Genomic DNA, 22,999 nt, shown 5'->3' with positions numbered 1-22,999 from the left:
GCAGGAGGCCAGGGCAGGCGCGACCGCCGCTGTTACCGCAGCAACGGCCGGCGCGCGGCGATGACCTCACACCGAGGCACCGGGGCGAGGCGGAAGTTCAGCGGGCGGGGAAAGGTAGGGAAAGGCCGGGCTGCCCGCCGGGCGCCGAGCGCCATGAGCGGTGGTGGCCCCACGTCCCCCAGCCGGAGCGGGGCGGCCTCGCTGCCCGGCGACAGGAAGCGAGAAGTGCTGGCGGCCGGGTCCCCGATTCAGCCCATCATAAAGGGTAAGGAGCGGGACGGGCCTAAGTCGGTACTGGGTCCCCGTGGTGGCCGAGCCCGCCGTGCACGGCGCAGACGGGCGGGGCGGGTGGGGGGCTGGGCTGCTGAGGGGGTGCGGGCCGTTAAGGGGGGGCGCGTACGGCCTGGCCCGGCCTGGGCTGCCGGGCCTGGGGGGAAGCGCGTCCCTTGAGCGGGGCGGAGTGTCACTGCGGAGGAGGAGAGTGTTGACCGTGTCAGCCGCTTCCCAGCCCTCTGCGGTGCCGTGGAACGCTCTGAGGCTTGGAGTTGGGCATCAAGGAAGCTTTACTGGCTTTCGTCTCTTGGAGCTTGAAACTCGGGTAGCTGCGTGGCTTTATTTGGGGAAGCTGAGTCTGCCATTGGCATTCGTTTGCCCGGGAAGCTCTTCCTTTTGTCTGGTTCACCCAAGCACCCGTGTTTTGTCATAGCTCGTCTGTACACAGAAGCGTTTGAACTTGGAAGTGGTTTAGCCTGTGCCTTATTTACTGTAACCGTGTTATTCCCCAAATTTGAAATAATCGTTCTGCGCTATTTTTGAATGAGGCGGGATTCAAGTTGTTGAACAAATCCTTGCGGATACAGTAGAGAGGGAAGAGCCACCAGGTAGGAATAAGCAGCTGGGGGCAGGAGAAAAAGCAGGACTGTTGCTTTAGATGGCAGTGCCAGTTCAGTGTCAGTTTAAAGTGCTTGTTGGAACTACAGCATATATTTCTTGAAATAGTCTTTAAATTCTGTGCCATCAGAGTGCTTTTAAATTTAATGGGCTTTTTTTCTGTATGATAGACAAGCTGATTTCTCATGCACGCTTATGTTTTAAATACTTTTCTTCAAGAGTAAGTTTCAACTCTTTCACCCTGGAATACAAGAAAATGCTAACAGGCTTCCTTTGTAGTGATTTTTCTTGTCTTTTGCTGCAGAAAACTCCCATATTTTAAGCTGCGAACCTCTGTTGAGCTGCAGGCTTTTGTTCTGCTCTGCATCAAATTTTTGCCACTGTTAATAGTCAGATATGGAACCTGTGCTGAGGAGCATTGAAACAGAGGGTGCTGAGAGAGAGAGGGGAACGTTCACCGTCACAGAAAAGTGTCTGTGGCACCTAGAATACTAATTCATTGCATTTAATCTAAATTGGTGGTTTGATGAATAGATAGGATAGCCTACGAATGTTATTCTGGTACTCTTTTGATTTTTGTGTGTCTTTAGTGAGCAGTAGTGCCTCTTGCATTGAAGAATGATGTGCTGTCTTGTGTTGTGTAGCCCAGTATGGAGTGTGAGAGGAAAAACTAAAAATCTTGACTTTCATTAATCTTCTAGATGTTGGGGAAATCTATTCAAGACTACTGGATCACAGACCGGTAATTCAGGGAGAAATACGTTACTTTGTTAAAGAATTTGAAGTAAGTATTTTTATCTTACTGGGTGCTGTAATCTTCAGAGTCTGAGATTTTGAACAGTTTTAGCATCTTTTTAGAGGTTATAATATGTATCTAAATTTCTTCAGAAAGAGTTGACGTTTATTTCTTGCCCAAAGTAACACACCTATAGTATATGTCTGCATCTTTAGTAAACAAGGCAGTAACCTAGGTCTTTTTATTTAAACAGTTTTGAAAGGGGCATAAATATTTTTCCTGCAAAAGACTGACAGAAATATTGATGTAGAATGATGTAGTCCTAACAGCTTGGAGAAGTGTAGTTGGTTCAAGGAAAATATTGTTGGCCAGTACAGGTTTACATCTGATTAAGAAACTGCTTTGTGCCTCAGCTGGATTCAGCTAGCACAGTTGTAATTTAATTTTGCTTTAATTTTTATTCCATGAAAGAAAGTAATATTAATGGAAGAGAAGAACAATGCTTTATAGAAAGTAAGAAAAATCATTAAAAATAGAATGAATGTTACCTGATTGGCTGCAAATAAGGCTAAAGTGCTGAAGGTGTAAAAGTGTTTATATACAACTTTGCTTGGAAAGTGTAATACGGTTTCCACAAGATGGCAGCAAAAGTTTAGAAAAGTAGAATCTTGTGTCAACAAAAGCTATTTCTGAGTAGATTTTTATTCTTACAGAATATGGAATTTAAAATCTTAAAATTAATCCTGAAAATACAGTTATACTTCAAACTTCTAGTGTGCAGAGCTGATTTTTTTTAAAAAAAATGACACTGAAATGTCTTCCCCCCGCCCAACATTGTAGCTAATATTTCAAGCAGGTCTAATTTGTCTCTATACTGGTTTAGCAAATTAAGTATGTGAACTAGACTCTCATCAGATCTGTATCGTATGGGCTTCAGAGTCATAAGGAATGATTTATTTTCTTTGCCTTCCCCAAATAAGTTATAGGATACAATAAATATTTTTACATACCTTTTCATAGGAGGGAAGATTTTAAACTCTATTACAAAATTGTAACTCATATCTTTATAATTCATATATATCTGTCATTGCACCCGAAGTCTCGTTCTATTTACAAATTTCATATTTTCTTAGATGTTTTCTGGCAATTTATTTTCTGGTTTATATTTTTAAGGCAAAAATAACAAAACAGGATTATTTACATTTTTGCAACTTAGAATTTCTTCCAAAGATTACACTTGTTTCTAACTTTGAGATATCAGATATTTTTTGGTTGTAGTAGGACATAAGCTGCTGCTTTCAATGATTAGCATCTAGGGTGTAAAGAATGTAGGTTTGCATTCAGGAAGTCTGGAACCTATTTAATCAAGTGACTTTACTTGTCTGTGCCTCTATTTCTGAAGTTTTAAAATGGGTATGGTGATCCAATTGCCCACTTCATGTGATGCAGTATTTTTTTATTATCTAGAATTGCTTTATGATTAGCAGCTTTCAGTACAGGAATGGTTGTGTGCAAGTCCACTCATAACTCTGAAGAGGGGGAAAACAGGGAAGGGAGCAGGCAGCAGCCTGGAGCAGATTTCAGAATCCTTTTCATTGTCTAAAGGAAAGTGCAGGTGAAATACGGCACTACTTCCACTCTGAAGCTTCAGAAAAATGGATTATTTTTTTTAAAATGTAAACAATAAGGCAAGAGCTTGTTCTTGTAATTAATCATGATCAGCAGTGAGTCAGAAGAAGGGCTGCCTCTTTAGTCAGCTGTGTTATTTTTTTAGTCTTTACTTCATTGCTTTACTTCAGTAAAAACAATTTTACTTATATTGTTTTAACCTTGAACCATGCTAAATCTGGAGGGTCAGACATCAAGCAAGCAAAATCACTGCTGTGTTATTTCTCTGCAACAGCTGAGTTACAATGTTTTCAAGTTCTGTTTCCCTCTGTCGTTTTTGATATGCTGTAAATTATCTATACAAAACAGCGCATTTTTCCACACAATGTGTTCATTAGTAAATACTAACTTTTCTCACAAGGGCCAGAAAGTGTCATTCAAAGTATTCCTGTATTTTAGTGTGAAGAATGGAACATTGCTTTTTTTTTTTTCCACAAAACTAATTTTATCAATTGTGCTAAATAATTAGAGTAACACTTTAATAGAAAATGGTATAGTCTATGAGATAAAGCTATTAGTTTATCAGCTAGGAAATCATCTTATTTTAGAAAGTGGAATTCCTTTTTAGCCCCTCACCCTTTTTCAATTCTTCTGGCAGGAAAAACGTGGCCTCCGAGAACTACGAGTACTTGAAAATCTAAAGAACACAATCTTTGAAACGAATGAACACGTTCTTCCTAAGTGTGAGCAGGCAATGCGTGGCAATTTGAGTGAAGCATTCAAGAGATGTAAGCACATTGCTTCTTATTTCCCTTGTTGCATCATTTTGATGAATAATTTAAATAGTTTAGATTCCAGATATGATTTGTGGGAAAATTACCATCCTTTGATAAATGTTCTACCATTTATATGCTTTGTTTTCATTTCTGTGAAGTTTTAAAAGGGAAACATCAGGGACTGTTTATTTGCTATTTATTGGCCCAGCCATCACAGCTCTTGCTAAGGTTACATTAAAGCTCTTTGTTGACTGAAGTAGAAGCTATTTTAGGTCATTCTTTTACAGCTCACTTAGCCAACATGGAGCACTATCCTGTTGCTAAAGCCACGGACAAAATTTCCATTTGCTGTTTTGTTGCAAGGATGCTGTGGTATGATCTTCAAGTTTTTTAATTTTCTCGCAGGAGAGCATAATACTGTCCCCTGCGATTTAAAACAAAACTTGTTGGTGTATAGCTATGAAATATGCTGCTATTATTATTGTATTTAGTCACAAATAGGGTAGTAGTAATAATTTTTGTATGCTAATCCTAGTTTCATAGTTATAACCATCTAATATGTTTTTTTATTGCTCAGATTTTAAAAGAAAGTTTAAAATTTGTTGTACTAATTTTTCAGTATCTTTTTTTTTCCTTACTCATGCAGAAGGATAGCTTATCAAAAAGATATTTCAAGGGAATTTGGCTATATAGCTTTAGCTGCTGAATTTATGCAGTTGAAACATGCCACTGTGGGGTTTGTTACATTTTATGTATAGCATGTTGTGTAAGCATTTCATTTCATATATTTAATTTTTGGTTATGGCGGATGCCATATAAATAATAACAAATGATAGGTGATGCTATACACACAAAAGGATTGCAGGATAATATTTGAAACTTAAAGTTTAGTCATGCAAATAAGGCATATGTTTTAATACCTTCTAAATGGAGTGAACCTTTGATATTACTCCCGGACTTTCTAATGGTCAACTGTGCAATACATTGTTAGTAATAGAATCACAGAATGGTCGAGGTGGGAAGGGACCTCTGGAGGTCATTTTGTCCAACCTCCCTGCTCAAGCAGGGGCTGCTACAGCCAGTTGCCCACAGCTGTGTCCAGTTGGGTTTTGAATATCTCCACTGGGCAACCTGTGCCAGTGTTTGACCACCCTCACAGGAAAATAGTGTTCAGATGCAGTCTCATGTGTTTCAGTTTGTGACCACTGCCTCTTGTCCTGTCAGTGAGCACTATAGAGAAGAGTCTGGCTCCCTCATCTTCATTACCTTCAATCAGATATTTATTCACATTGATGAATGTGAATGTCCATGTCCCCCTGGGCTGCCTTTTCTCCAGGCTGAACAGTCCCAGCTCTCTCAGCCTCTCTTCATATGAAAGATGCTCCAGTTCCTTAACCATGTTTGTGGCCATGTGCTGGACTTGCCAGTCCATCTCTTTTGTTTACTGGGGAGCCCAGAAGTGGACACACTACCATGGGCGTGGCTGCACCAGCACTGAGCAGAGAGAAGGAATCACCTCTCTTGACCTGTTGTCAATGCTTTTTCTAATGCAGCCGCAGGATGCTGTTGGCCTTTGTTTTTTTGCTGCAAGGCTGTGTTGTTGGTGCTCAGTGTGTATTGACGCCTGGGGTTATTCCTCCCCAGATGCAGGACTTGTCGTTTTCCTGTGTTGAACATTCTGAGACTCCTCTTGGCCCAGTTCTCCAGTTGCTTAAGATCCCCCTGAATGGCAGCACAACCATACAATCTGTCAGCCGCTCCTCCTGGTTTTGTATCATCAGCAAACTTGAAGGTGTGCTCTGGTCCAGCATCTAGGTCACTGATAAAGATGTTAAACAGTATCGGCCACAGTGCTGCCCTCAAAACCACTAGTGACATGCCTCCAACTTGACTTTGTGCTGCTGATCACAGACTCTAGACTTGGCTGTTCAGCCGGTTTTCAATCCACCTCACTGTCCACTTATCTGACCCATACTTTGTTAGCTTGTCTATGAGGATGTTATGGGAGACAGCATCAAAAGCCTTACTGGAGCTGAGGTAAACAACATTGCCTGCTTTCCCATCATCTGCCAACTGGTCACTGCATTGTAGAAGTCTGTCAGGTCAGTTAAGGATCATTTCCTGTTTGTAAATTCATGCTGACTACTCCCAATGACCACCTTCCCCTTCATGTGTTTGGAAATGCTTCCAGGAGGACTTTTTCCATCACCTTTCCCAGGATTGAGGTAGGCTGACTGGCCAGTAGTTCTTAGGATCTTCCTTCTTGCCCTTCTTGAAGATAGGAGTCCAGTCTTCAGGAACTTTTACCAGTCGCAGTAACCTTTCAAAGAGAGAGTGGCCTCACAGTGACATCAGCCAGCTCCCTCAGCACTTGTGGACACAATCCGTCAGGTCCCATGGACTTAACGTATTTCCAGTTTGTTTAAGTGCTCCCTAACCTGGTCCTCTTCCATCAAGGGTATGTTGTCTTTGCTCCAGACTTTCTCTCTGGTCTCAGTGGCCTGGGACTCTTGAAAGCTGATTTTTGTGGTAAAGACTAAGGCAAAGAAGGCATTGAGTACCTTGGCCTTTTCTGTGTTCTTTGTCACCAGCTCCACTGCCCCATTCAGCAGAGGGCCTGCATTTTCCCTAGTTTTCCTTTTGATGTTTATGTACTTGTAGAATCCTTTCTTGCTGCCCTTTGCATCCCTCGTCAGATTCAACTCCAGATCAGCCTTGACTTTTCTAACTCTGTCTCTGCACAATCAGACAGCAAGTCTATATTCCTCCTGGGTCACCTGCCCCTGCTTCCATCTCTTACACACTTTCTTTTGAAGTCTGAATTCAGTTAGGAGCTTCTTGCTTATCCGTGCAGGCCTCCTGCTGCCTTTGCTTGATTTCCTACTTGTTGGCATGGACCTTTCTTGAGCTTGGAGGGGGTGATCCTTAAAAAGGGTGCTACATCCCTTCTGGTACTATCATCCCAGACCTTTGGTTTGCCAACCTAATCCCAACTTCCTTACTTTGGGGTTTTTTTGAGGAATTACGCCCTTACCTGTCATTCCTAGTCTAAAGCTGTCCCTACCAGGTTGGCCAACCTGTTGGCAAAGGTACTTTTTCCCTGTTTAGTCAGCTGGATCTCATCTCTTCCAAGCAGCTGTTGATGCTTAGAATGGCTCTCATGGTTGTAGAAACTGAAACCCTGCTGCCAACACCAACTGTGCAACCAGCTGTTACCCCCAAAAATCCATCGAGCCTTCCTCACCAGGAAGGTTGAGGAGAACATTACCCGGACCCCCATGCCTTTGACCACTGTCCCCAGATCCCTGTAATCATTCCTGATATTTTTCAGGTCACCTCTGCAGTACCACTGGTGTCTACATGGAAGAGCAGCAGGGGTAATAGTCTGAGCCTCAGTAGCTTCTCTAGAACATCCCAAATTGAGCTCTTGGCAAGCAGCAAACCTCCCTAGATGACAAAACATATCGACAGGCGGGGAGCCTCCATCCCCTGCTGTAGGGAGCCTGCTACAACTGTCACTTGCCACTGTCTTCTAATGGTCATGAGTGGCTGAGGCTCAGCCACCAGATGCTCCAATTCATGGTGCTTCCAGATCCTCATCAGCTACTAGGGCAGTGAACCTCTTCTCTAAGTGGAAGTCCTCAGGGGGCAGGAGCCTGCCTCCTGGTATCAGAAGTCACCAGCTTTAAGAGGATGATAAATAAGTAAGGTATTTTATCAATACTAGGATGTGTTAGTGGGAGAAATGACTGCTTTGGAGAAATTAGTTTATTTAGTTCTGCATTAATTGTTAAATAAGTTAAGGGGAAAAAAACTTTTAGGAATACTGCTCATATTTCCATTGAGAAATTTTCCTAGGCTTAGTCTCACAAGAGAAGAGGCTGGCTCCAGCAGGGAAAAAAAACCACCAGTGAACCTACAACTGAAACATAGAGCTTGCCCACCAGTGTGTACTTACTGACTTGAGAGGGTTTTTTTATGTCTTCTGAGGCGCTGAGTAGTGCACTCTAGCTCATCAGCAACACTAAGGAGTATAGGCACAAAAGGCCCAAGCTGTCTTTTTTCTTTTTGGCTTCTAGAACGCACAAGGGTGAACTCAGTGATATGCCTATATACAGTTATCAGTGTAAAGCATTTTCTGCAAGTACTGACATCTTTTTTTCATGCAGAGTTAAGTGACACAATGGAATATAATCTTTGACTTGCAACAGCCTCATGTCTTACCCCTTTCAGACGAGTTTCTCTTTCATTTAGAACAGCAGACTGATCTACTGCAATTTGTTATTTCAGTGCAAGCTGCCAACGATATGATCCGTAGAGTCCAAGAGAGGGAACATGAAGAGAGGAAGGTAAAGGATGGATGGATAGATTTTTATAATGTGACCTAAGTAAGAGTCTTGTTGCTTCTACAGCAAGTCTACATGCCCTCAGTATAGTACATATTTTTCTATACATTATATAATTGCAGTAAAACGTCTTTTGGGGTGATTTCTGCACTTATACAAACTGCAGTGGCATATATGTTCTAGGACTGCAAAATTAATGGATCACTAGCTCTTCCTACAATCTCCTGGTGCATGGAAACTATTTTTTTTTTAATTATTTCCTTTGCTTTATTTTCCCTCCTAGCTCAGACTATAATATTTGTCACATACAGTGAAAGCTTAAATATTAAAAAAAATTATTTTCCGTGGAACAAAAAACACCTACTAACCTACCAGAATGGAAATGTAAATCTTTCCTAGTTAGCTGAGAACATTGACCATATTATATATATTGCTTGTTGAAAAGGAAGTGTGTTTTTCTCTTGTGGATAGGTTATTTAATGAAGGGCTATATTATAGGAACATGCGAATCATTGGAATCTTTTCAGTTGGCTACACTTCGCTCATTTTAAATACATGTGCTCTGAATCTAAAATTTGGAAAATTATACAAGAAATTAGATTCATGTTTTCCCATTACTCCTTCATGATTGTGTTCCAGTGTTATCTTTTTACTTGCAAAATGTTATTTATAATAATTTAGTTCAGAAAAACTGAAGACATTTCTGTGGCCATCATGCAAAACAGGCAGCGCATTGATTTATGTAAGCTGATAGTTGTGTTTTTCTTTCCTTTTTGTAATCGATGAAGATGGGCAGTCCAGTTGCAGTTGAATACTGGTACTGTGCGAACAGCACACTGCTGAACCCTGGCAAAGTTTACTTGTGTCTAACACTAGTGTAGATATTGGTAGAGAGCTTAAGGAGGAAATTCTTCTAGTTCTGCTACTGTTTGTTTGAAGCAAAACTTTAATAAAAAAAATTATAACATAAAATGAGCAGTCACTTAAAAAGAATGGTAACTATTCTTTTTTAAAATATTAGCTGTGTATTTCCACTCAATTTTTATGTGCAGTGGAGCAATTCTAATAGCTATTCAGGATTTTTAATGTTTCTTTAAGCTTGTGTAGTAAGACTTTTTGCCTTGAAACTTCTAAAATGTGAGTAGTAACAGGTAGGTAACTTTTTAAACTTACAGATAAAAGGTGTCACTGTAGTTCAGCTACTTGAAGAGAAATTCTGTTTCTTTTTCTTTCTTAATCATGTGTTCTGAAAAAATAACAGGGTTTTGGTAAGATTTAGTGTCAAGTGATTAGTGTTAGCAGCCCTCTGTGAAATTAATGCCATTTCTGCTGAATAGAATTAATTTTAAGGTTATTTAGTAATAATCTTTTGCCATTCCTTCCAGCTACTGGTATCAGCCAAGTAACAAAAGGGAAATTATGTTGTCCCTACCACATTCTCAGTTAGAGTGTAAAGTAATTTGTGATTACAGGAGTGTCGTTGAAAGAAGCATTCATGGAATTCCCTGTCTTGTTGAGTAGTCTTCCCATCCAGATCAGTAATATTTGGTTAGTAGTTCAAGCTGTGGATTGCTTTAAGCTTGTGGGACAAACTAGAGAAGACTTCAAGAAATTTTGTAAACCTGTTTTTGTACACTCTGGGTTTTTTGGGGGTTTTGGGGGGGGGTTGTGAGGTGGTTTTTTGCGGGTTTTTTTGTTTTGTTTTGTGTTTTTTTTTCCATCTTAAGTATTTTTAGGTAGAAGGGTACAGGCTTATACTGGAAGCTACCCACTACACTACACTTCACGTTATGGTCTTACCTCTTAACTGCTTGTAGCATGAACTAGTATGGTAACATTTCTCAAAGCCTGTCTCTCCCTCAAATGATAGGTTTTTTGGCTTGGGGTTTTTTTGATGTGGTTTTTTGGTTGCTGTTTTTTGGGGTTTTTTTACTTTCATCAAAAGTAGCCCAAGTAATAGAAAAAACAAACTTTACTGAAAAACTTGATGTTTTTACAAATGTTAATTTTTTCCATAACCAGTGACAGTAGAACAAGGATAGAAATAAATACAACTAACTCCTATGAGTCAGTACTGTATACGAAAGGCTTTACTATCTTTCAAGTTCAAGCAGTATGCACTATTGAGTGAAAAATGTTTTTATAATCAGATTAGATTTTTTTCCAGATAACTAATGTGTGAACTTAGGTGTTCAAATAAAAGAAATATGAAAGATGTCACTGCCAAAATATGTAAATTTTCTAACACACCAAAGGGAATTCCCAGAACAGGAATTAATAAGGCAGCAACTATGTTTGTAATTTAGACAAGCTTTGGTTTGTATCTAAAGCAAACTCTGAAACTTTAGCTCAAAATTATTTGCAACTTTTTATATCAACATGAAAGCTGAAAATCTTCCAAATTTAGTGATGTCTAAATATCTTATACAAAAAATCACTCATAAAAGTAGTAGGCATTGTTACAAACATAGAACAGATTCTAAGCTTAGTTTGAGTTTCCCAAACCCTTGTATTTATAAAGCTATACTGAAAGACAGAAATTGAGGACAAGTATTGAGGTTACGTGTGAAAAGTGAAGTTTAACAGCTTGCTGTGGCTTATGTGCTGTTGGGTGACTGAAGGAAGTGACTGCTAGAAGAACCGCTGAAATACTGTTTGGAGAGGAGGAATTGCTGAAAGAATGAATAACCAGCATCAATATCAGGACAAAGCTGTATCGGCATGGTCTGGAGCTGGAAACTGTAGAGGAGGATAGAGCTGGAGTTCTAAGAGTGTTTCGGGGTGAGGAGATGATTATCTGAGTAAATAAAAAATCTATCCAAATTTTGTTAAAGTAATAGCCATGGAGAAATACCATTTGTACTACCTTATAGATCTTTTCAGGTGGGGTAAAAATCTTTTGTTTGTTTGTTTCTTTGTTTTTTTCCTGTGCAGTAGATAATAGTAAGTGCCAGTCAGTAACATAGACAGTAAAAGCCTAAAGCATAATGTATTGTTGCTGGTAGTTAAATGATCTTTTGGTTCAGATAGAAATCTACAGCACAGAAGGAAATGTTGGATTGTCTAATGCTTAAAACATTGCAATTTATAGCTAATTATTGAGACTCTCTTTTTTTGGTTCCTGGCTAAATATTGTACCAATACCATACAGTATCATGAATTACCTAAGGCTTCCTCTTGGCTCAGGTACACCTGTCTGCATGCTTTAGTTCATATAGCAATTTTCCCATGTTACAAAGATCATGAAGTTTTACCTAAGAACAAAACATGTCGTTCTGAAGCCTGAGCGTGGTATCATAGTATTGGCTTCTGTCTTCTTATCATGCACTGGTATATTTCTTTAGGCGGAAAAAGAAAGTGTATGCCTGCTGGAAGCAGGGTCAGGCAACGAGGGAGGACTATAGGGATGCTGCTCACCTTTGTGGGAAGAAAATTCGCGTGGCCAAAGCTCAGTTAGAGTTGAAGCTGGCCAGTACTGTGGGGGACAATAAAAAGGGGTTTTTTTAAGTAGGTTAATAACAAAAGGAGGACCAGAGAGAATATTGGCTCGTTACTTGATGAGAATGGTCACATTACAAACAGGGACATAGACAAAGCAGAGACGTTTAATGCCTTCTTCACCTCTGTCTTCAACACCGATGATGGGCTCTGGGACCCCAGTTGCCCCAAGTTGGGGGACCGTGACTGCGGTAATGATAAACTCCCAGCTGACCCCAAACTTGTGCAGGAATTGCTGCTCCACCTGGATGCATACAAGTTCATGGGGCCCGGTGGGATTCATCCCAGGGTGCTCAGAGAGCCGGCTGATGTCATTGTGAGACCTCTCTCAATTACTTTTCAAGGGTCTTGGGAATCTGGAGGGGTCCCAGTTGACTGGAAGCTGGCAAACATTGTTCCAATCTTCAAGAAGGGCAAGAAAGAAGACCCTGGGAATTACAGGCCTGTCAGTCTCACTTCAGTGCCTGGTAAAATCACGGAGAAAATTATGCTGGGAGTTATCGAATAACACCTGAAGGACAACGCAGTCATTGGTCACAGCCAACATGGGTTCGTGAGAGGAAGGGCCTGTTTAACAAACTTAGTTTCCTTTTACGACATGGTCACCCATCTGGTTGACCAAGGCGAGCCAGTTGATGTCATTATTTTAGACTTCAGTAAAGCTTTTGATACTGTCTCTCACGGTATCCTTCTGGACAAAATGTCTAGCATACAGTTGGACAAAAACCTAGTGCAATGGGTGAGCAACTGGCTGACGGGTCAAGCCCAAAGAGTTATGGTAAATGGGGTTACATCAGGCTGGCGGCCAGTCACTAGTGGGGTTCCCCAGGGCTCCATTTTAGGGCCAGTTCTTTTTAATGTTTTCATAAATGACTTGGATGTAGGACTAGAAGGTGGTGTGAGCAAGTTTGCAGTAGACACCGAATTGGGAGGAGCTGTTGATTCCATCGAGGGTGGAGAGGCCTTGCAGAGAGATCTGGACAGATTGGAGAACTGGGCAATCACCAACCGCATGAGGTTTAACAAGGGCAAGTGCCGGATTCTGCACCTGGGAAGGGGCAACCCTGGCTATACATACAGACTGGGTGATGAGATGCTGGAGACCAGCCATGCTGAAAGGGACTTGGGGGTCCTGGTCGACAGCAAGTTGAACATGAGTCAACAGTGTGCCCAGGCTGCCAGGAAGGCCAACCGTGTCCTGGGGTGCATCAAGCACGGCACTGCTAGCCGGTCTAGGGGAGTGATTGTCCCACTGTACACTGCACTGGTGGGGCCTCACCTCCAGTACTGTGTGCGGTTTTGGGCACCACGGTACGAAAAGGACATGAAACTATTGGAGAGTGTCCAAAGGAGGGCAACAAAGATGGTGAAGGGTCTAGAGGGGAAGACATATGAGGAGAGGCTGAAGTCCCCTGGTTTGTTCAGCCTAGAGAAGAGGAGACTGAGGGGAGACCTCATCACAGCCTACAGCTTCCTCACAAGAGGGAGCAAAGTGGCAGGTGCTGATCTTCTCCCTCTGGTGACCAGTGATAGAACCCAAGGGAACAGCATGAAACTGTGACAGAGGAGGTTTAGGTTGGATATCAGGAAAAGGTTCTTCACCGAGAGGGCGTTTGGGCACTGGAACAGGCTCCCCAGGGAAGTGGTCACAGCACCAAGCTTGACTGAGTTCAAGAAACGTCTGGACAATGTTCTCAGTCATATGCTCTGATTTGGCTGGTCCTGTGTGGAGCCAGGAGTTGGACTCGATGATCCTTATGGGTCCCTTCCAACTCAGGATATTCTATGATTTATGCAATTAAATACCAAAGCAATTTCATTGACACTTCTTGACTGGAAGACGAAAACAGCAGAACTTTATTGGTTGTCTGAGATGGTTATGCTGGGCTTATTAGGTGCTGTTTTCTAATTAATAATTTAAGTCTGACTTAGAGGACAGACTTAAGCAAGTCTGACAGAAAGAACCTGTGTTACTTTTGTTTGTTTATTTGGGTTTTTTACTTGTAAGTTTAGACTGTTTTACAGATTTTTGTTTGTTTTAGCAGTCATTTGAAATGACAAAAGGTAGAATTAAAATTAGGCTATACTCTGAAAAGCTGTTCTATGAAAGTATACTGATTTTCATGTTTATGTGTGCTGGTTTTTGTGATATTTTGCTAGTTTACAAGTTACAGTTTGTCCAGTTAGCAGCCCTGGAAACAAAAGAATGAAACCTAAAAATCAAGGTGTTTGTTTCTGGGTTTTGAATCATTACCAACAATCCAAAATTTGTAATTAGAGGTTTTCAGCAATCTAGGAGTTCTGTACATCTTTATTTCATTTTAAATGTGTTTTCTGACAGTGCACGGGCCAGAATTTATTTCCATTTATCTTTCATGTAGTTGAGTTGGTCTTGCAAAGTTACAAGTTTAAAAGTAATGAGAATTAACACTGAATTAGTATTCTTCCATAGATTTTTTTTTTTTTTTTTTTAAGGAAAAAGGGATTACTTTCTCGTGCCACTGTACCTGCGTTTTCAAACATGCAGGCATTATTTACTTTTTTATAACAGTAAAAAATACTGATTTTTAACAGAGCAGAAGTTATTTATTACTACTGCAAGTGCTTTCTGGACTTCAGAAAACCTCATTCTTCTACCTTCCTGAAAGATGAATATGTGTTTATTCAGAATACATATAATAATTTTGTGTTCTATGATAAGACACAAGTGCTTCCTAACTAAGCATAAGTTCTTAGTCTCTTAATATACATGGGGCCCACCTATTGAAGGTCTTTGTGTTATTGTTTGACTTGGAACTTAAGATATTTGACATGAGTGGTTGATTTGATGAATTCAGATTTATAAATATATGTATGTATATATAAAAATAATACTCTTTTCAATCTACACAATAACCAAGTAGATAAAGGGTGTGTCTTCCTTTGAAACAACTGACTAAAAAGCATGTAAGAATAATAAACTGTTTTAATACTCAGGACAGTTATGGGCATCAGTTATCTAGAAATTAATTATTAAATGTATAAAGAACTGGAAATAGGTGTCCACCATCAGGGTAAATGCCATAAACAAAAGATTCTCAGTTCTCTCTTTTTGCTTGCCCAGGGAACACATGAGATTAGGGAAATTGTGGAGATTGATCATGGAATATTCCGTAGGTCTGTAATACCAAGACTGTCTTGTGAGTTGGGATATATGAAATAGATTTTTTTTTTTTTTTTTTTTTAAGTAAAATGTGGACTACTCTGCATATGGCTGGCTTTTTTACCTTGTATGTGTGGATTACAATTTTGGAAGACCAATAATTCACTAGAATATATTTTTTCTATTAGGAATATTTTTTTGTAAACCTAAACCTCTGAGACACGGTAACATGTTTGAGGTTGCTCAGAATGCTGTTAAACCGTACCTGAATGCAAAATTTCTGAGAACATGCAAAAGCTGGAGTGTGAATTACTAACAGTTATTATATTCATTATAACTTGTTTTTAAACTTCAGAAAGATTTATGAGAGTAAGTAGTCAGACTTTGAGGAGTGATAAATGTAATACAACATTGGAAAGCTTCCTAAATAACAAATTAATGGAAAATAATCTTGAATTCCGTTATCTTAAAATGAAGATGTTCTTTTCCTTACATTTACAAAATCACCCTGGAAATTAATTTGCCAGGCACACTATCAAATTCTACATGTATTGTTTTCTGGAAAACAAACACTTTGCAAATCTATACATTTGGAAATTATGAATTGATAGTATAAAAACCACTCAGTATTGTCTCTACAGATCACTAATATATGTAACTATGTTGACTTTTGGAAAGTATTTGCTTTTTGATAGTGACTTTTGACTTAATACAAATCCATGCCAAGATGTCTATACATCTTGAAAAACTTTGTATTTTAAAGACTTTTTCATGACTGCCAACAGCATATTTAACGAGAGATTATTTCATCTACCTAAATGGACCTCTATGCTTTCTAGCCATGCTTCAGCTACAACTACAGGTAGGGCACAATATTTTATTTTTTTTGCAGTGTCTTGATTTCACTAGTTTTTCCTCTTGTGTTTTATGCTCAATTGAATAAAGCAATGAAGTTAATAGCACTGGATATGAAGAGGATGTGGTAGGAGTGGAGACTGTTGTGGTAAGAAAGCACAATATAGGGCAAACCTGAAGGGTACTTTCAGAGCTGCAGCGTGAAAGTCATCTTTTTGTGCTGAGAAACTGAATCTTTTGGTGGCTGGAGCCGTAGGTGTCGATGTCCTGCGTGGGTGGGAGCCTTGGTCCTCAAGAGATTGTTAGTGATGTTCTGCTAAGCAAAAGGCTGCGCCACAGAGGCAGCTGTTAGGAGACAGCGGAGAAGACGTGGATGAGGGAAGCCTTTCAGTACCTGAGCTCCAGAGATGGTGCCTGTTGCAGCTTGGGTCCTGCAGTTGGGTGTGGGCGTAAGAGGAACCTGTCTTTGGTCAGGATTTCTCTCTCATACTGTTCTGTGATGCCTCACGAGATTGAAGTGCCCATGGAAGCTTATCCCACAGCTGTAGCATTCATAGGTCTCTCCTGCGTAGATTCTTTAACTTCTAATAAGGAGCACATTTACACTGCAGCATATTCTTCGGTTGAAAGATCTGTATCCTAAGGCATGTATCCATTAAGAATCCCACTTTGGTATTTTTGCTACTGTCGCACACACAAACATACCCACTCAGCAGCCATCAGTGTTAATGATCTGAAGGTGCTGCTGGGAATTGGGTTTGACTTTGTTTTACAGGAAGGAGAGCTGCAGTGCCCAAGGTGTGCACTGAGCTTCTACGATGGGGTTTTCCAAATTATTACCACGGTGGGAGGGTGAAAACAGAATTCAAGTCCTTTGTATCTTTTGGTTGGTATTTCTTGTCATTCTTATTTGCTTGCTCTAGCATATCAATTTATTTTTCTGGTTTTTAAAGTATTTTTTCATATCTGCAACTTGTTACTTAAAGGTGTAAATTGCAATTATATGGAGTTACTTTATTTCCAACATAAATCTTACTCTGTAAAATTAGTTACTATTTCAGTAGAATGCTGCTTGCATTTATATGTTTAAAGAATAAGTACTTACAGCAATTGCATCTCAGTACTCAATTGTTTAAATTTTTATTTAAGCATAGATTAGGCAATGCACGTAGCCTAACTGCTAATATCCCTTTGTTTCACAATGTCACTTCTCTTGTGCCAGAGCAAGCTACAGACCGATTAAGCAAGGGAAGACAAGAGGTTTTTTGGGAAAAGGAGTTAGACCACAGCTTTTAGATAAACTAAACTTAGCTATCTCATGTTCTAGAAATATCCTGAGTTGTTTTACCAGGTAAATCATTTTATATCCTTGGGTAGAAATGGTGCGATGGAAAATGAAAATAGCAAGTAGCAACATGAGTTTCATGTTCCTTGCAAACTATTCATGTTGTGAGGAGCATGGGTTAGTCTAGCTGAAGTGTGGTTTGGGTGGGTGCTGTGTAGTCCTGTCAAAAAGTGTGCAATGCACTGGCAGTTTCCAAACCTGTTCAATATGAAGTAGCGTGCTAGTCAAACTATTATGGTGTATTTTGTCAGTAGCTGATATTGCATCTGTTGCAAACAAAATCTTGCAATAATGTTGTTACAAGGTATACAGAATGCTGCATGGCAAAAACATCTTAACCCACAATGTGTGATCTTGAAGAATGTCTAGAGTGTGTTGAAGAATAAATAAATGGGTTCCCATTGCCTTTAGTTGACAAAAATGCCAGATGTCTGTTAAAGTTGTACGATAGTATTTATTACTACACAGATGTACTGCACATAGAAAATAGTCATTGCTGATATATTAAAAAGGAGAAAAAAAGGAAAGAAAAAAATGAATCCTCTCTTTTGTTGGAATATGAAGCAAGTATAAGAACAGGTGCCTAGATTTATTGTGACTTCAGTATCTATAATATAAGGTTGCCAGACTGTTAGTACTGTATGCAAGCAATCCACAGAAGGACATCTCATTTTGACATGCGTATTGGATGTGTGTATGATTTCTCTTTCTAGATAGCTAATTTTTTTTTTAATCTGAGTTGTTTTTTGGGTTTTTTTCCAAGTTAAGAGAGTGAAAGGAATCCAACTTACCAGAAGCCAATCAGTATGAAAGTATGAGGGGGAAAATAACTTATTTAGAAAGGAAGACATTAATCACAGTGAGAGCTAGCTGGCTAAAGCAGAAACACTACCTGCCAGTTTCAAAACATTGAATATCTATGTTGGTATATTCTGTTTCACTCTTTCCTTTTTGTATTAGAGGTCTTTCATCAAGACTAGTATCTGATGACTGTGCTGAACCTAAGCATTGTGGTAAAATACAAGTGTGTGTTTTTTCTAGTTTTAAAAATGTATTCAAGAATGTAGAAAATACTTTTGTTTCAACAAATGAGACATTCAGGGGAAAAGTAGCAAATCTTAAGAGGAGCACTATGTTGAAGGATTGGCTGACAGTTTGTAGGAGTTTTACTAATCATTGTAATTTGTTGTGAAACATAGAAGCATTTGACATAAAACCTCAAATGCTGTCTTGAATGTTGAAGTGGATCCTTTAATCTCTGGTAATGCATATGTACCTAAATAATAGACATACATAACTCTAAAATTTTATTCTGTGTAGCACTCACAAATATTAAATATAGTGGGCCTAGTGTTTTCCTCATAACTCAGACACGGTAATGCTTCTAGTGAAGTTTTAGTCTAGAGAGCTGACTGTATTTGCTGTACTAGATGCAGATTGTCAGTTCTTTAAGACCACTTAATCAAACGTTAGCTGCATTTTATTTAAATTATTTCTACTTTGGTTACTTTCAGAACAGTGGACTCCCTGAGTCTGTGTCAGTAGACAGCTTCTTTCTGTGTGAATGTAAGAAAAAAACCCAAAAAACCCGAAGTGTCTATTTACTGATTGGAGCGGGCTTTTTCTCATAACTAAGAGGCTAAAACCACTGAATACTATGTTCCCAAATTCAGAAGTTCATTTTAAAAGAAAATCTTTTAAATAGATAATATGGAGTTATATCACCTGCTTACAGTACTTCTAATGTTGTCAGTAATCAGTGGAGCAAATAATACAAGTATGATCTTTAGAAACTAACCGAAGCAAACTAGGCAAGCTGGTAACTTTAAGGTGTCTTTCCATTTATTTGTTAAATTATTTTTCACCAGACTGTGGCACAGAAAAGCTGTTGTTGCTAATGCTATCACTTTAATAGTATCGTAGACATTTTACCATTTGTTTTGGATTGACTATGCTTTCTAAAAATAGATTTTTTCTCTTTAGTTTCAACTTTTCATATTTTCTCTTGCTAGTTTCGCTTTCCTCTCCTGAAGTAAAAGCTCTGTTTGTCTGATACTCTAACATTACGTAGATCTCGTTAAACCCTCTGTTTTAATCTGGAAATGATTGCTAAAACTTCTCATTTTCCTTCTGTCAGCTTCAGGCAGACAAGCTGATGGCTCGTGAAGAGAAGCGTGTAGCCTACTGGGAGGAATTCATGAAAGAACAACAAAACAAACGAGCAGAGGTGGATGAAGAGCACAGAAAAGCTATGGAGCGCCTCAAAGAGCAGTATTCCGAAATGGAGAAGGAACTGGCCAAATATGTTGCTTTTTAAGACCTTTCCTTTTTAATAATGCTGGGTTTGTGCCAATACTCAGTTGCTTCTGACTTAAATTGAGATTCTTTTGGAAAACTGAAACAAAGAAGAAAAAAGGAGAATTTCCTCTACAGGTTTAGTATGGGAAGAAAAGGTTTGCATACTTTCAACTTAAGTGCCTATCTCTGCGTGTTTTGTTCAGGGCAAGTGGAATGCCAGTGTTTCTTCATTTATTGGAAGGTGGAACTGGAAATTACATTGTGTGACTACATCAGCTCAGGGAGTTGCAAACTGGAATTTTCTCCCATCTGCAGAGAGTATTGTGTCATTTGGGAAAACAGAGACTAATGTAACGCTAACTACCCCAGTGTACAGCCACAGCCTTTTCCCAAAAAGTAGGTGTAATAGATTTCAGCCATAGTTAGCTGAGAATTCACTGGGAAAACTGTAACTTCCATTCGTAGATTTCAGGAAAACCAACTTGTTGTACAGAATACTTTGAAGCTTCAGCAATGACAGATCTCAACAGAGTTTTAAATCCAGTTGTAATTCCAACTTTTGGGTTGTATGCTCAGTATTATGAAGTAGAGTTGAGATTTAAATGGGTTTTCCTACCAGAAATGGCTAAATGAGCTTGGATAACAATTTCTTTTCTCTCCCTGTAAATGTCTCAGACCTCTTTTTCTAAGCTTTACTGTTCTAAGCAAAGCCAAAATAAGCTCAAAAGTAATTGAGAAGCATATCAGTCTTTTTACTAGCTCTGTAGCTAGTACAGTATTTACCTTAAGTATTTGACATGCTGTTGATTTACTTAGGATAAACTTGTCAGAACTTTATTAAGCAATTGAGGAAAGATTTTTGTTACTTTATCAGTGTAACAAATGAGCAGATTAGCGGGAAAACACCTATAGCACTGATCTGCTTTCTTACTAGCTGTTACTTTTATGGAGTATGTGAAGCTCCTGTATTGCTTTCTTTTATTTAAAACTTGCAGTTAACAGCAGTGTAACTGAAGAAGTTAACTTAATCAGTTCATTAACCAAGCAAAATGAGACATAGTACCTTAATGAAATTTGCTGCAAGCTAACCTTTAGTACAGGAAATTTCTTTCCATAATTTAGCTGATGTCCAATATAGAATGGAAACAGGTAAAAATAAGCAGAATTTACCCTTTACCTGTATTGCAACAGTAATATGCCAACAGTGGTTGCTTGTGTAAGTTTATGGCTTGGCGTCAAGGCTCCGTTCCTGGCAGCATGTTGATAGTGTGATTAAAGGTAGAGGAGATGGAATAAGTATTTGAGATTTCTTTCAATAACACTGAACTCCTGCCAAGCTGCTCTGCCTGCTACTGTCGGCCCAACAGCTTCATCAATCATCATCATGTATCTGGACTGAAAAGAGGACTTGCCGACACTGGGGCACGCTGGAATGTTGTTAATTCTCTGTTGTGGATGGAAAAAACGTAGATGTCTCCAAAGTATCGCGCACATGAAAAATAGGAAAGCCTCTTTTAGAACAACCCCTATTTGAATAGAAGGTGACCTCTGTGATATTTTTCAGCTTATGTACCCACGATGGATGTTGTAACTAAGCTCAGGCTTTCATTTAAAAAGAAGGAGAGCTCTTGCCTGTCTTTGGAATTGAGTATGGAATGGTTTTGATTGTTTTGAGCGCAGACTGAAAATGGCTTCTCTCTTACCAGATTATTTGATGTATATGTGCTCAAAGCCCAAATACCTTTATAACAAAATGCATTTAACTATATACTGAATTCATTTTTATTTTTGCACTGATAATTTTTATTAAGATTTAGATATCTAATTAACTGTGCACTGGAGCTGTAGATTTTAGTATTTCATCAGTTTGAGGGCTCTTAAGCGATGATACAAGTGTCGCAAGTTGGATATTCACTGGAAAATAAAGCGGTATTTCCAAGATCATCTGGGATGTGTGTTCCTGATTCTTTGGAAAGCATGTAAATATTCTGAAAATATGTTCCTCTTCTAGAATGACAGAGGTATTTTCATGCTGAATAACATTTGAAAACATTTCATAGCCTGTATCTGCCTGTTGGCCCACTCTTCTTCATTGTGGGGACTACCTGAAAACTGACTGGCTGCTGAATTATTTCATTCAGTAACTTTCACTTTTTTATATGGGTTTTGACGTACTTGGAAATGTTAAATTGTCTTTGAAGCAGCTTGTCAGCGTTTACAGGAAAACTTATTTTTTCTGTCCAAATGCTTAAAAAAACCCAACAAACCAACTTGATTTCTCCAATATTATCTCAAAACAGAACACATCTGACGGATAAAAAAGATTCCTGTCTTCTGCAGTTTTTTAGCAAGGTGGGACTATGGTCTGTCTGGACACAATAGTGCTGCGTGGTGGGACTTTCTTTGTAAGATTCAAGTTCTTGTTATTCAATAGTCTCTCCCATATGGGAGAAATAGAAAAACAAATAGTTTAAAGTTGGGTTTATGTCATTGGTGAATGAAAGAAGTGTTTTATCTTATACTTGCAATATTTACATGACAGAATTTCATAGTTTTGAAGATCTTGAGAATTTATTTAATTCCTGTTGAACTCAATAAAAGTTTGCATTGGATTCCAATAGGAGCTGGAAAGTGTCCTCAACACTTCAGCTAACTTCTAGTATGGCAGGTGAGTTTTGCAGTCCCTCTTTGTACCAGACTATGCATGTAACTTTTCGCCTATTAGTGCTATTTATTACACTGAACTGTAGGATGTCATGTAATCACTGGAATATTTTCTTAGTCTTTCTATTCTAATGAATACATAGCAAGAAACTGGTATCTTTCTTGGAACTGCTACATGAAATCTACTGCTGCTCTATTTAGGAGTAATAACAAACTGAGGAACTGAAGAAATACTTAACGGTTTGGTTTGGTTTTAGCTGCTATGTTTTAAAAATGAACCAATGTGCTGTTCTCATTGGAATGTTCTATATCTAAGGCCTATCACATTTTTTAATCTTAGGAAGGAGGGAGAAAGCTGATTTATTTCCAAGAACTCTGCTGCTCTCTATGCTAACACAAGGTAATGGTTTTTTGTTAAAGTCGTCCATAATTACAGCTGGAACATTGCATCTCCTCTGATATTTTCATTTATACCTTGTTAAATCTTTTCTCAAAAACTCTGCAGTTTTGTTCAGTAGTCAAATAGGAAATACATGGCATAATCAGCCAATGAATCAAATCATCTGTAGCTCACTCCTGAGTTGAAAAGCTTCCCGTGTCCGAGGGCTGTAGTTATTGAGATTTACAAATGATCCCCAGCAGGTGTCAGTGCAGGCCTGAGAAGGAAAGTTAGAAAGCCTGGCTTTATGTGAGGTATAGACTGTAAATGTTTATGTTCAGTTGTAATATAGTATTTTGTATAAGTACAAGACATTTTATGGATGAAACCATATGCTTTTAAATAAAAAATGACACTACTTATCAGTACCATTCTGTCCCATTAGTCCTTGAAAAAGCTTA

The 22,999-nt window shown here is 39.0% G+C and overlaps 1 protein-coding gene across 1 annotated transcript; it reads left to right on the top strand.

The window, feature by feature from the left end:
* Positions 1–73: 73 nt before the first annotated feature.
* On the top strand, positions 74–21,439 carry BLOC1S5 (biogenesis of lysosomal organelles complex 1 subunit 5). Its single transcript, XM_054814907.1, has 5 exons — positions 74–265; positions 1,593–1,675; positions 3,894–4,023; positions 8,302–8,360; positions 19,335–21,439. The coding sequence occupies exons 1-5, from the start codon at positions 154–156 to the stop codon at positions 19,512–19,514; spliced, it is 564 nt and encodes a 187-aa protein (XP_054670882.1). The 5' UTR covers positions 74–153; the 3' UTR covers positions 19,515–21,439.
* The last annotated feature ends 1,560 nt before the right edge of the window (positions 21,440–22,999 follow it).

Source organism: Grus americana, chromosome 2, assembly GCF_028858705.1.
Source record: "Grus americana isolate bGruAme1 chromosome 2, bGruAme1.mat, whole genome shotgun sequence".
NCBI classification, from domain to species: domain Eukaryota; kingdom Metazoa; phylum Chordata; class Aves; order Gruiformes; family Gruidae; genus Grus; species Grus americana.
This window is presented reverse-complemented; position numbering and strand designations above follow the sequence as displayed.